This window comes from Podarcis muralis, chromosome 8 (genome assembly GCF_964188315.1).
Source record: "Podarcis muralis chromosome 8, rPodMur119.hap1.1, whole genome shotgun sequence".
Classification (NCBI taxonomy): Eukaryota; Metazoa; Chordata; class Lepidosauria; order Squamata; family Lacertidae; genus Podarcis; species Podarcis muralis.
Genome location: NC_135662.1, coordinates 42,308,647 through 42,322,858, shown reverse-complemented (window position 1 = coordinate 42,322,858; position 14,212 = coordinate 42,308,647). Strand labels below are relative to the sequence as shown.

Below are 14,212 nucleotides of genomic sequence, written 5' to 3'. Positions count from 1 at the left end.
AAGTGATGCTCTCCAGCTGTTTTGGACTACCACTCCCATCAACCCCAGCCAAGCTCATAGGAGCCAACTCCAAGGGGGTGAGGTCCCTTCGCCCCCCAATAAAATATTTGAGCCCCCCCCCAGTTGATGGCCATTGCCATTCAAATGGTGTGTGTGCTGAGCCTTGTGATTGATTATGTGGGGCAGGGTTTAACTGGACCCCCCAATATTTTATTCAAGTTGGCACCCCTGGCCAGAGTGATGGAAGCTGAATGCACCATGTTGAGGATGATTGTTGGAAAATTACCATCCATACAGATGCTCAGATGACTGTGTTTCTCATAAAGCTAACCTGTCTTTTATGTAACCTGTAAAACAGAGTTTTATTTGACTTTCATTCATATATATTTTAAAAGACGTCTACTGTTGCTAGTTTGCTGTGAAATTTACATTGGGTTCCCCCCATCATCATCTACATTTGTCCTTTTGCTTTTGCTCCTCAAGTTCCCAAACTTTTTAACCTGCCAAAAGCAGATGCTGGGAACTTTGGGGCAAATCTGCCTGCCCACATGCACTCAAATAGAGGGATTCAACATGGTGCTATGTTGATCATTCTGTCAGGGCAAACATATCGCTTTGCCAAACAGAACAATCCTCTCCTAAACGTGCTGTTCTGGGGTTTTGCCTGACACCACCAAGTCAATTTTGGAGGTGCAGGAAACAAACAGGGAGATGAGGGGAGAAGCCCCTTATGCAAGTGGAAGTCCAAGACTCAGTGAATCTTGCCCAAAAGAATTTGATCTAAATTTAGTTGAAGTTAATAGAAAAGGCAGGAATCCAAAGTACTCTATATACACAACCAGATGCTTCTCCCTGAACATCTGTTCATGCTTTGTTGGAGAGTGCTCCCAAAGGTCTACCACATTTGAGATGTGACTTGTCAGTCAGGAAGAAAGTAGAACCTCTAAAGCATCCCAAAAGCCACATCCCCTTGTGGAAAACCTTGTGGTGGGCACATGCAAGATCCAAAGTTTTGGGGGTAGAGGGGAACAGTGATGGTGATTCTTATCTTTGCACCATAGGCTACATTCCAGCCACACCTAAGTCAGGGGTTTCTATAAGCAAATAACTCCATCCTGCATTCATGCAAGGAAGTGGCATTTTCACAGTGCAAGGGCCTGTTCCAGCCAGGTTAAAACATTCAAGGAGGGTGTGGAACAACACTAGTGAGGGGTGTGGCCTGCGGAGGGGTTGTGGTCTAGGGAGAGTCCCCAAGGACCTCTTGAGCTTGAAGTTCTCCACCATTTCTCTAAAGTTTTGTTGTGTGCAATGCCAGCATGTTGTCCTTTGGCTTTGGAGCAAAGTTATAATAGAGGTCAGTAAGAGAATGAGCTGAATAGTTGTCTGAAGACGGGTGATAAAAAGGCTGTGTGTTTCTACTAGTTCACTCAGCAAGCATTCCCATCAATACAATCTGATACTCCAAGAACAATGGCTTGCGTTTAAAGAGGAGGAAGCAGCTGTCTGAACACATGTGAAGAACACACAGGGGTTGCTAACCTTTTTGGACCCGTGGCCACATTTGAAAGCTGGGGAAACTGTTGTTGGCCACCGAAACCTCACTACAACAAAGCACTCCCCACAACCTATTCTATTCATTACAGAGTGTCATCAATATGCAGATGACACGCCAACTCTGTTCCAACTGAGTCAAGAGAGGCAGGTGAGGTGTTAAACCAGTGCTTGGAGGCAGTGATGGGTTACCTGTGGACCAATAACCTGCAGCTGAATCCTGAAAAGAGAGAAGTGTTATGTGTCCCAAGTCCTCTGGAAGGAGCAGATCCATAGTCTGGGAGCGCTCCTTGATTCAACACTGTCACTGGAATCTCAGGCAGCCTCTGTGGGTGAAAGGTGACTTATCAATTGGAATTGTTGTTGTTGAGTAGGGGACCCTGTGGGTGCCCAGGATGGTGTGTGCAAAAAAACAACTAATGATATTCTTGGAGTTGACTTACTTTTATTTTTGTTAGTAGATTAAGAAATGGCTGACTGAAATTTCTATGGTCACATGAGCATGATCTCATTTTCATCTAATGTTTGCATTCTGTAAAAATCTCTGGTGTGAATATAAAGATATCTGTTTGCACAGTGTACTGCTTTTAAATATGCAGCCAACATGAGGACAGGCCCTTAAAAAAATCTGCTTGTAACCTGATGCATATATTACAATATAGATTTAGGGAGTTTTTCACTGACTTGCATTTCACATTCATGAATAAAATGAGAAATTGTTCTTGTTTTGGCTATTCATTATACAGATGCTTGCAAATTCATATTTACATATTGCATTCCCTAGTAGTGAGAGGTGCATGAAATGCATTGGTTTAACTGAAGAGGTGGCAGTAATGTGAAGGAAAATATACAAGAGAGGGAATGGACCTGTGCAAGGACACTGTGGAATCAGATTCTTACTTTTAATCTGTATACATTTTAGCAATATGAAGGCTGAGGATGCAAACTTTGAAAGATATCGATGAGATGGGTTTCTATGAGCTCTATAAGTGGGGGGAAATTAAGGTGAGCATTACGCTGACTGTTCTTTCTTGTTCCACTTCTAGGTATCCTTGGAGTTCAGCACTGCTGCTTTTCATGTTCAGGTAATTTAATCACCACAGTGTTATTAGTAGCACATCATATGCTTATCTAGTTAGACAATGAGACTTAGGCTCAATGAGACTTACTCCCAGGTATGTGTAAATATCAGGGAGTAGGGTCTATTTAGTACAGTGGGACTTCTGAGGGTTTTGTTTGTTTTTGTTTGTTTTTCAAAGCATAGGATCACTATGTAAAGCATCTATTTGCTGGTGCGTCCCACAAATCTATTACATATGAATCAAAGACTTGCAGACGAAACACCCTATTTTGAACCGTTACATGAAATTCAGCCCTCCTCCAGCTCTTCTTACCCACCATACACATCCTTTCCTGGACATGGGCCTTATTTTCACATGTTCCTCCTGTCTCCTTCAGAACCCTGACCTTGAGTCACCCACTTTTCCATCAAACCACATTCAATATTCAGAACAACTGGTCCTCGTAGTGTTCCGTTAATCCTTTTAATGCTCATGTTCTGTTTATTCAAGGTGAAAGAATGGGATGAAAAAGGCATGGAGAGATGGAAAAGCCACCACAGGCAGAAACGAGAATGGATTAAATTTGCTGCAGCCTGTAGAGAAGGGGAAGATAATTCAAAGAGGAATCCAATTGCAAGGGTAAGTTCCAAGCAAATCAGAAGAGTTCAAGACTTGTAAATTACTAAGCAACACTTGTAGATTACCAAGCAAACAAGGCAGAGATCCTCCCATGTACTGACTAAGTAGCAAAGTCCACTGGGCTTAAATAAATGATTCTGCAGTTTCAGTGTGCGAAACTTACAGCAAAGATCTGATAAAGGTTGATAATGAGGAAAAACGTAAAGTACCAACAACTGTTTTTTTTACAGTCTAGGAGCTTTTTTTGGAAAGTGTGGTGTCTAATTCACACACACTCTCTTTAAAATCAAGAGATCTGAAGAAGTGTGCATGCACACGAAAGCTCATACCAAGAACTAACTTAGTTGGTCTTTAAGGTGCTACTGGAAGGAATTTTTTTTGTTTTAAAATCAAGGTTAGTTGTGTGACTAGGACTAAGGGTGCATGGGCATAGCCAGGATTTTTGTTATGGGGCAGGCTTTTGTTGCGGGGGGCAGAACTTCAGATTTGTATTGTTTTTTATTGATTGGGGGACAGCTGCCCCCCATCCCCCTTTGCTAGGGTGGGAGTCAATTAAGTGTTACTCAGTGTAGGCCTACTTTAATCCATTCATTTCAGTCGATCTATTCTGAGTAAAATTTAGTTGACTTGCTACCGTAATAGTTTGTAACAAGACACAGTGCTGGAATCTGTTTTCTTCTTCAAGTTAGAGTCCGGGGGGGGGGCGGGCGTAATAATAACTAAAAGTGTCTCTCAACAACTCTGCCCTCCCCCCCCCCTAAAAATAAGATCAGCATCTCTGACCTCCCCCCCTCAAAAAAAGCTCAAGAACTCCAGCCTCTCCTTAAAAAAGCTCAGCAACTCTCCCTCTCCCCCCCAATGACAATGGGTTGATCACTGCCAGTTGTTTTATACTGGGAGTAGATTGCAGTCTCTAGGGAGTTGGACGGGCCTGCAATAAATGATACACTGGCTAACAACCTGGAGTTGCAGCTGCTGGCAGGAGAAGCCCCTCCACAGAGTTTCACTCCTGCAGTGCAAGGAGCAGAGGAAACTCTTGTCTGTTCCCCCATCCTCCTACAACTCATTGTGACCCTTCAATTTGCCCTGGAGGCTTGGGGGATATAATCAAAGTTAGTGCTACCTCCCCATCCTCTCCTCTCATGCACTTATATCCTGGTTTCACATTTTGATGAAGAAACCAGGATGAAACCACAGTTTGCTTTTTGGAGATAGCGGGAAACCATGGTTTAAAGAAACAACAATCAAAATGTCATAGCTGGTGTGTGAGGAGAAAGGGGGATTGGAAGGATGGGGATGACACTGCAGGAATGACACTTGCTCCTAGGTTAATATACCATGGTTTATTAAGCCAAGGTCTACATCTAAACCAGCACCAAAGTATGCCAGCTTCATGAAACAAGCAGCAAAATCTTCCCTTTTTTTCTCTCACTACACTGCTGATATGAGTAGGCCATCTCACGAGAATGTTCCTTCAATATAGAGCCATTCGTACACATTTAAATAATTAATAAATAAATACATAAGTAAATCTAGGGTTGAGAAAAACAGCTAATTTTTGTTTTTTGTTTTCTGTTGCAGATCCGATCAGATTGTGAAGAAACTCAGTCACTTATATACAGAATCTCTGGAGTAGGAATTGATCAGCATCCCGTTGGAGTGTTTATCATTAATCAAAAGACTGGGGAAATTAATATAACAAAAATAGTAGACCGAGAGGAGACACCAATGTTTGTTGTAAGTACTATGTGTTTGCAAAACTATAACGTCTTTTCCCTCTATTACTTAGAACTAGAATATCTTAAGGGCATTATCTCCCCATATTAGTCTATTTACTTACTAAGGTTACCTAAGGCTGCTAACCATGATGGCTATGTTCTACTTCCACTGTCTTCTGATGGCTATGTTCTACTTCCACTGTATGCTTCTGAATGCTAGTTCCTGGAAACCACAAGATGGGGGGGGAGTGCTCTTGAACTTGGTCCTGCATGCAGGCTTCCCACGAGCATCTGGCTGCCCATTGTGAGAACCGGCTTCTGGACTAGATGAGCCACTTGGCTAATCCAGCTGGGTTGTTCTTACATCCCTTAACATCGCAGATGCATCTGGTGGGAACTACAGGGCCTTTTAAGGAGCAACACATGCCATATTTTTCCGTGTATAAGACATCCCCATGTATAAGACGACCCCTATTTTTTTTAACCCAAAATTAAGAAAATGCACAATGCACTATCCGTATATAAGATGACCCCTTATTTTAAACTTCAAAAATTTAGGAAAAAATATAGTCTTATACAAGGGAAAATGTGGTAATTTCTGGGACTCCTTTGTTGTAGACTAACGGTGATGATTTTATAACATAAGTGACTATTGGACAATTATTATGGAGGTTTTTTATTATTCAATCTGCTGTTGTCACTCATTTTATTTTTAGTGCTGATTTTGTTGGTTATGCTTGCTTTGTTGTTTCTCACTGGTATTCACCTTGAAAGGCAGACTGTATTTTATAATACATTGTTGTTAACATTATTATTATTATTATTATTATTATTATTATTAATCCTGCAGTATTTTTAAATTAGATTAATTTTTTTATCTAACAAATGAATAGTTTTAAGTATTTTGAATACTACATACTCCTTCTGAGTTAATCTTTGATTTTTTTATTATTATTTCTTAATGCAGATTAAGTGCTTTGCTATAAATGTTGTGACCGGACAATCAGTGGAAACACCACTTGACCTTCGAGTCCGGATTCTGGATGTAAATGACAATTCACCCATATTTACACAAAGTGTGTTTTCAGGGTCAATTTCAGAGGGCAGCATGGACAGTAAGTACATTACACATTGTAGCCATTTCTGCCACTGGATAAAATAAGTATGCATCGGTCTTTCTCATCATGTTCCATTTCAATCTGGGATTCCTCACCCACCCTCATTTGGTTGCCCTTTCCCCATTTCTATGCACTTCTACTCAAAAGTAAGCCTCATTGTGTTCAATGGGGGCTGCTCTTGGGTGGGTTTAGGATTGCAGGCCAAAACCCTGTGCCTGTAGAGTAGGGATCTGGGAAACTGTAGTCCCTCCAGGTGATTGCTAGACTACAACTCCCATCATTCCTCAGAATTGGCCATGCTACCTGATGGGAGCTGGAGACATGGGGGGGGGCAGAAGTTCCCTGTCCCTGCTTTAGAGAAATAACCAAAATGATGCATTTTAAAGGCACATCAGAGTTTGCTACATTTGTAGTGCAGCAGATTAGCAGAGACTGGGGAACTTCATTGAAACATACCTAACATTTTGGGAAATGCCTCTTAGTAAGATATTGGAGAATTCACAAATTATGGCATCCTTACAGTTTTAATAAACTGAAGTGCAGCTCTTAAGGTTTTTGTTTGAGTGGTCCTCTCCTTCTTTCCAGACACATTGGTGATGAAAATAACTGCTACAGATGCAGATGAGCCAAATAACCTGAATTCCAAAATTGCCTTCAAGATTGTGAGTCAAAATCCTGGAGGTCCATCAAAGTTTATTTTGAACAAACAGACTGGAGAACTTCACATTGCAAATATCCTTGACAGAGAGGTAAAAATACATTGCTTTTCCTGAGAAATACCGCATTGCTTTTCCTGAGAAATACCACAGTTTGTATGCTAGGGGAAAGAGCTATTCAGGACTTAAGAAAGCTTTCTGAAAAGTCAGCACAAAATAATTGGCTATTGTGCATCTATTCAAGAAGAGAAAACCAGCCGGGGGGGGGGGGGGATCAGAAAGATAAGATGGGTTGAAGTGACAGATATGCAGAAAGTTGTAACCTTGTGCATGCTTACCTGGGAGTAAATGCCATTGAACTCTGCAACAAAATTGAATGAGGTTGCGAAAAATGATGTCAATGAAATAGAGACGAACAAGACACTTAAAATGCTTCATAACTTTTCCCATTACATCACATCATAGGATCCCTCCAGACAACCAGTTTATTGAGAATTCGTCCTGATTTTCTTGCACAAACCTTACACTGAGGTTCACTTATATCCTCTGTTCTTTATTCAGGCATTATTCTTATTTGTTTGCAGGGCTGTTAAATGAAAATTCATCCTTACACTTTTCAATTCACTTCCCCCTTCACTTTCAAGCACAATAAGTTAGATTCTTTTTTAAAGGGGGGGGAGATTTGTTTACTAGCGCTTCAGTCCACTTTAATTGTGGGTGGCGCTGTGGGTAAAACCTCAGTGCCTAGGGCTTGCCGATCGCATGGTCGGCAGTTCGAATCCCCGCGGCGGGGTGAGCTCCTGTCTTTTGGTCCCAGCTCCTGCCCACCTAGCAGTTCGAAAGCACCCTTAAGTGCAAGTAGATAAATAGGTACCGCTTTATAGCGGGAAGGTAAACGGCGTTCCGTGTGCTGCGCTGGTGCAGGCTCGCCAGAGCAGCTTCGTCATGCTGGCCACGTGACCCGGAAGTGTCTCCGGACAGCGCTGGCCCCCGGCCTCTTAAGTGAGATGGGCGCACAACCCTAGAGTCGGACACGACTGGCCCGTACGGGCAGGGGTACCTTTACCTAAAGTTCAAGTACACACCCAAATCCCTCCCACAAAATATGGTCCATGTAAAACACTTTCCACGATGAGATTAAAGAGCACTACAGTGTAGAAGTGTGCTTTCTCACTAATGTGAATGTTTAAACGTTTGTCTTCCTTCCTTCCCCTCACTTTTATATAGGAACATGCAAGCTACAGTCTGGTTGTGAGAGCCACAGACAGGGATGGAGGTCCAGATGGAATATCATCTGAATGTTCCTGCGAGGTTTCTGTAACTGATGTAAATGATCAGTTTCCAACGTGTGCACAGAGCTCGGTAAGCTATTGACTAAAGCAGTATCACCAGCAACAATCAATTCCACATTCTGCAATACCTTCTAGGAGCAGGAACTAGAAGAGGGGTGTTCAGGGGTGGGTTTATATGCCTTTGGAAGTAGAAATGGAAGCAGTCCAGACTATCAGCCTAGTTTCTACTTTCCCTTCAAAAAAATAAAATGAATGGAAAATGAATCTGTATTTCACTGAAAGGAGAGCCAGTGTGGTGTAGTGGTTAAGAGCGGTAGTCTCGTAATCTGGGGAACCGGGTTCGCGTCTCCGCTCCTCCACATGCAGCTGCTGGGTGACCTTGGGCCAGTCACACTTCTTTGAAGTCTCTCAGCCCCACTCACCTCACAGAGTGTTTGTTGTGGGGGAGGAAGGGAAAGGAGAATGTTAGCCGCTTTGAGACTCCTTAAAGGGAGTGAAAGGCGGGATATCAAATCCAAACTCTTCTTCTTCTTCTTCTTCTACTAATGTCGTATAACCTGCGATAATGTTAAGCTGACAACTACTGAGGCCAGACTTCTCCAAGCTGGGGATGTTGCTGGACTACAACTCCCATCAGCCCCAATCAACATGGCTGATGGTCAGGGATGATGGGAAATGCAAGTCCAACAACATCTGGAGGGCACCAGGTTGGGGAAGGTTGTTTTAGACCAACTCTCAGGAGTTGACCTTTCATAGCGTGTTCACACAAAATAAAGGATTTTGCACATAAAAACATTTAGCGTTTCAACTGCATACCTAAAAGAATAGGTATACAGTATATTTCTAAATAAAACAAAAGGAAATAAAGTTTAATAGTGATTGCATGCTTGAAACCATATGATTTACGAACTGACTTGTAAATACAGGAAATGAAATACAGAGTTACATGGAAGAGAGCTGAGATTGTCTACACATACTAACTGTTGGTGGGCAACTTCAAGGTTCCTGCTGCCCGTCTTATGGATTAAAATCATATGGCAGAGAACCAAAGAAAATAAATAACTAGGAGGGAGTTGAGGGGAGTTACTCTATATTGAGCTGCTGAGAACAACAAAATATGCAAAACAAAAAATGGATCGGTGGGATTATCATAGCAAGCTGAGTTGTGTTTTGATTCATTGCATTTATATATTATAGTTTATTTTTCCCAATTAAAAAAAAATAAAGTCCTCAGTGTGCTTCAAAAGGTAAAAAAGGTAAGGTAAAGGACTCCTGGATGGTTAAGTCCAGTCAAAGGTGACCATGGGGTGTGGCACTCATCTCACTTTTCAGGCTGAGGGAGCCGGCGTTTGTCCACAAACAGCTTAGTGGGTCATGTGGCCAGCATGACTAAACCACTTCTGGCGCAATGGGACATTATGACAGAAGCCAGAGTGCACAAACATGCCATTTACCTTCCCGCCACAGCAGTACGTATTTATCTACTTGCACTGGTACACCTTCAAACTGCAAGGTTGGCAGAAGCTAGAATAGAGCAATGGAAGCTTACCCCATTGCATGGATTCGAACTGCCGAACTTCTGATCAGCAAGCCCAAGAGGCTCAGTGGTTTAGACCACAGCACCACCTGTGTGTGTCCCACAGCTATCAGAGAGAACTTTGACCTTCTAAAAACACTTTTCTTCAGCTTGCTGTGGTTATCCCAGTCACCCATAGATTGTTGTGCACTATGCCATAAGTAAGCATGATACTCTTTCATTCCGTACAGCTAATTGCATCCATATGGGTGACAAATGATACATATCAGATCATTAATGTTCATAGCAAGTTTGAAATGAGTAGCAGCCATGTGCAAACTGCCTTTCGAGTTAGTGGGAAACCCATGCATGCGTGTCAACAATTGTTTTCTTTCTTTTCTAGTACGCAATTACCATTGTAGAAAATACACTCAATCAAGAGGCTCTGAGAATACAAGTTTTTGATTTAGATCAAGAGTATACAGATAATTGGTTTGCAGAATTTTATTTTATCTCAGGAAATGAAAATGGCAACTTTGACATAGTCCTAGACAGAGCAACTAACGAGGGTATCCTGAGGGTTATAAAGGTATGAATTTTCCTATTTTCATTGAAAGTCAAATTCTGATCCTATAACTGTTTATTGAAAGTAGAAAATACCCACTCTTTTTCATATTGTCCAAGAAACACAGAGTGAGAGATAACTGTAGTCTCTCAATAAAATAAGCTCTAGAGCAGGGGGTGAGGAAACTGGGGCCTTCCTGATGTTGCTGGACTACAATTCCCATCATACCTGCCCATCAAACTGATGGGACATGTCCAACAACACATGCAGAGCCACAGGTTCCCCATCTCCAAACTTCAGCTTTGCTTCCCAATTGACTTGCTTTATATAGTGCCTTAATTCATCTCCATGTTGTGCACACATCAAGTGTGCATGTTTGCAAAGGGGTATCTACACAATCAGCAGTCCTGGATGGGACATGGCTACATTACTTATCTGCAGACTTTCACACTCAGTGTATGGATGTAGAAGGTGTGGGGTCAGTGATATGCATGATTCTGGGGGTGATATCATCGGTGCTCCCCAGATTTTCATGCTGCTCTTTTGCAGGTATGACAAAGAGCCAGGGCTAGAAATGCAGTTTTGCCACATGTGTCAGGTTCTTAATCAACCACACAGGACTGTGGACTGACAATGGCTTTTCATGTTTCCTGCATTTTTTGTGTCATCTGTCAACATCTGTGCTCTGTCTGAAGCACATCTGGGGAAACTTCCTGAGTCATATGTAATCTATGGAATTTATTAAACAGATTTTAAAAAACAGAATGATCATAAGATCGTTTGACTGCTTTATTTGGATTTGACTTGTATGTGCTGGCTCTCCTTTTCACTGCATTCAGCTTTTCTGGAAGAGTCTTGTTATGCAAGCAGCAAATGATTTTAATACAAGATACTTTCCAGCGAATGGCTTTCTAACAATAAAAAATGCTATGTGTATGATTTTACTATCCATAAATGGATGTGCATAATACCTTGTGTAAAGGACCAGAGAACAGCATGCATTACATCCTGCTTCTTTCTTTGTTTTAGGAAATTAACTATGAAGAATTTTCAAGCATACCACTGAGTATTGGTGTGCGAAACATAGCTCCTTTCCATTCTTCAGTGGCTTCACAATATCAATATTCAGCGGCTTCTCAGGGTACCCCAATTACAGTACAAATAACCAATGTAATGGAAGGACCAGCATTTTATCCAACTTCAATAAAAGTGTCTGCACCTGAAAGCTTAACGACTAAAACTATACTTACCTATGACGTTGGAACATTCCAAGCTATCGACCAGGATACTGGGAAAATTGCCACTAACGTCCGGTAAGATAGGCTTTGTTTTCAGGATTCTTCTTTGTAGCTCACCCCAAGAATTCAGACTTATCAGTGTGTGTGTGTGTGTGTGTGTGTGTGTGTGTGTGTAAATATTCAGTACTGTATAAGCAGGACTCCATCTTTGCACCCACACATAGACATGCATACACACAGAGAGAGAAAGCAAAAGCTCTTGTTTCCAAAAAGGATGGAGGGTGGGGGTCTGCTCTCGCCACCACTTTTAATTGTTTTCCGAGATATGGAGAGAAGGAAAAGGGAAAACTGGGATATTCTGGGATCAAATCAGAAACCAGGATGGCTTCTGTGATTCTGGGACTGTCCCTGCAAAATTGGGACATTGGAGGGTCTGCGTTTAGTATACAATAAGTGACCTTCAAAGTTGATCTTTCTCTGCTCTTTAAACTGCATTTGTCAAAAATGAATTGTGGCTATTATATGGTTGATTTTTAAAGGAATGCATTTACAGTTCTGAATTTCAAATGTCAACTTTTGAGGATACAGAGACTTCCAAATGACTGTGGTATAAATAAATCCACTAATGGTACTCATCTATATTTTTGGTGGGGAAAACCTTGAGGCCTCTGGTGCTAATAATGCACATTATTAATCCTAAAATAGCAAATCACAGAGCAATAAAAATAGTGTTATCTTAGTATGAATACCAATGCAAGGCAGATGTTCTATTATGGCCCTTCCCAGACACGAGGAGTTCCTGGTGACATGGAAATTGGAGACTCATTATTCTTACCTACAGTGATTGCGCCTGCCTGCTATATAGCAGAAGTAGGAACTGCACAATCAGAGGTCTTCTAGGTTGAGTCCAACCCCTGCTCTGGACCCTGCAGGACACAGTTACAGCACCCATTACAGATGGCTGCTGAAGTACCTTCAGCAAAGTCTTGTCACCTCTGCTCATTCTGCATAATATGTGGAACCAAAACTCTAAGATACAACAAAAAGGTTTGCTCTCACATAACAGTATTTTCTCCTATTAAACCAAGCAAATAAAATCAGTCAGTTTGTGCAAATGTAAGCACTGTTACATCTTAAAATGAAGCCCAATTCATTTCTGCTAATCAAAAACAGCTACGTCATGGGACGTGATCCAGCCGCCTGGTTTCGAGTCAACCCAACAACTGGTGCCATCTCTTTCAACAAAGTGATTGATCGGGAATCAATCTATGTAGTCAATGGGGTATACTCTGCAGAGCTGCTAGCTATTACTAGAGGTAAGAAAAGAGCTGGTTTTTTAAATATAATTTTCCTTGCTATTTACAGGAAGTCTGCAACAGCTTGAAGAAATGCAATTCTGCAAATTGAGATAGTTCCTCCAACTATCTCGTAGTCCATTTTGAGCTAGTGAAGAAAGTAGCCTTTGTGGGTTTCAAATAGCTAAATATACAAATATGCCCCCTTCAACAACTGCACCCAAATGTTGGTGTGGTAGTTTCAAATCCACACATGAAACTGATTCCCCATAAATCACCTCTGAAGAGTCCACACTTCTTAAGTTCCTCTTTCTGTAAACTCTCTTCTGTCTCAGCTTCTTCAGCTTCCAACAGTAGAAATTGAAAGCGCAAAATAAATGCATGCTGCTCAGTCATGCAACAGAATGTTTACAAAGATACCCGTATTTTCAAATGAATGGAGACACAAACTGCCGCTGAGGGACTTTTGAGGCTTTAGAGCAGGCATAGGGAAACTTGGCCCTCCAGATGTTTTGAGACTACAATTCCCATCATCCCTGACCACTGGTCCTGTTAGCTAGAGATGGTGGGAGTTGTAGTCCCAAAACATCTGGAGGGCCAAGTTTGCCTATGCCTGCTTTAAAGAGATACAGGGCTCTACAAGATTTCTCCTACTGGCAGTTCAGTGCTGCTGTTCAGTGGTGTTGATCTTGATATCCAAGGATATCCTGTTTAAACTATCCAAATTATAAGAGGCATGTAAACTACCATATGTGAACTAGTACTGATCATATAAGAAGCAGGGGCTGGATCAGACCAAAGACCCTTCCATTCCAGCATGTTGTTCTCACAGTGGCTAACTAGATGCCTACTGGAATCCTGGAAGCACTCTCCTCATTTGTGGTTCTCAGCAAATGTTATTCAGAAGTATATTGCCCCTGACCCTGTTTAAAGAATTGAGGCTGGTGACTATTGATATATTTTGTGGAATCAAATTCTGTAATTCTGCTGTGTGAAGGATTACTTCCTTTTGTTACTGAATCTTCCATCATTCAGCTTCATTGGATGAGCTCAGGTCGTAGAATCCTAAGAGGCTCTAGAATGCTAAGAAAGAAAATGTCTCTCTATCGATTGCCTTCAAACCATGCATAATTTTATATACCTCCACCATGTCCTCTGCCCTTAACTTGCCATTTTTTAAAACTAAAAAGACCCAAATGTTGCAACCCTTCCACATCAAAGAGTAGTTCCAGCTCCAGTAGTTGCAACCCTTCCATGTCAGAGAGTAGTTCCAGATCATTTTGGGTGCCCTTTTCTTCACCTCTTCCAGCTTCAAAATATGATTTTCAAGAGAAAGTGACCAGTGTACAACACTTCAAGTGCAGTCCCACTGTGCAGCTGTATAGCAGTTTTATTTTCAGTTCCTTTGCTTATAATCCCACACACTGAATTCACCCTTTTCACAATTACCACGCACTACGTTGGCATTTTCATTGAATTATCCACTATTATCCCAAGGTCTCATTCCTGATCAGTCCCTGCCAGTTCAAACCCTTTTAGCACAAATGTCAATTAAGGAATTCT

General features: G+C 41.6%; 1 protein-coding gene across 4 annotated transcripts in view; it reads left to right on the top strand.

Annotated features, from left to right (window-relative positions):
- Positions 1-14,212, top strand: part of LOC114600660 (desmoglein-1-like) — a 131,027-nt gene that overhangs the window by 104,132 nt on the left and 12,683 nt on the right. For all 4 annotated transcript variants that reach the window (XM_077933083.1, XM_077933082.1, XM_077933081.1 and 1 more), the window contains 9 exons: positions 2,598-2,636; positions 3,123-3,251; positions 4,833-4,988; positions 5,937-6,084; positions 6,673-6,836; positions 7,971-8,105; positions 9,955-10,140; positions 11,146-11,429; positions 12,528-12,670. In XM_077933083.1, coding sequence (XP_077789209.1) covers positions 3,147-3,251; positions 4,833-4,988; positions 5,937-6,084; positions 6,673-6,836; positions 7,971-8,105; positions 9,955-10,140; positions 11,146-11,429; positions 12,528-12,670 — 1,321 coding nt within the window. In that variant the 5' untranslated portion in view covers positions 2,598-2,636; positions 3,123-3,146. The remainder of the gene's footprint in view (positions 1-2,597; positions 2,637-3,122; positions 3,252-4,832; positions 4,989-5,936; positions 6,085-6,672; positions 6,837-7,970; positions 8,106-9,954; positions 10,141-11,145; positions 11,430-12,527; positions 12,671-14,212) is intronic.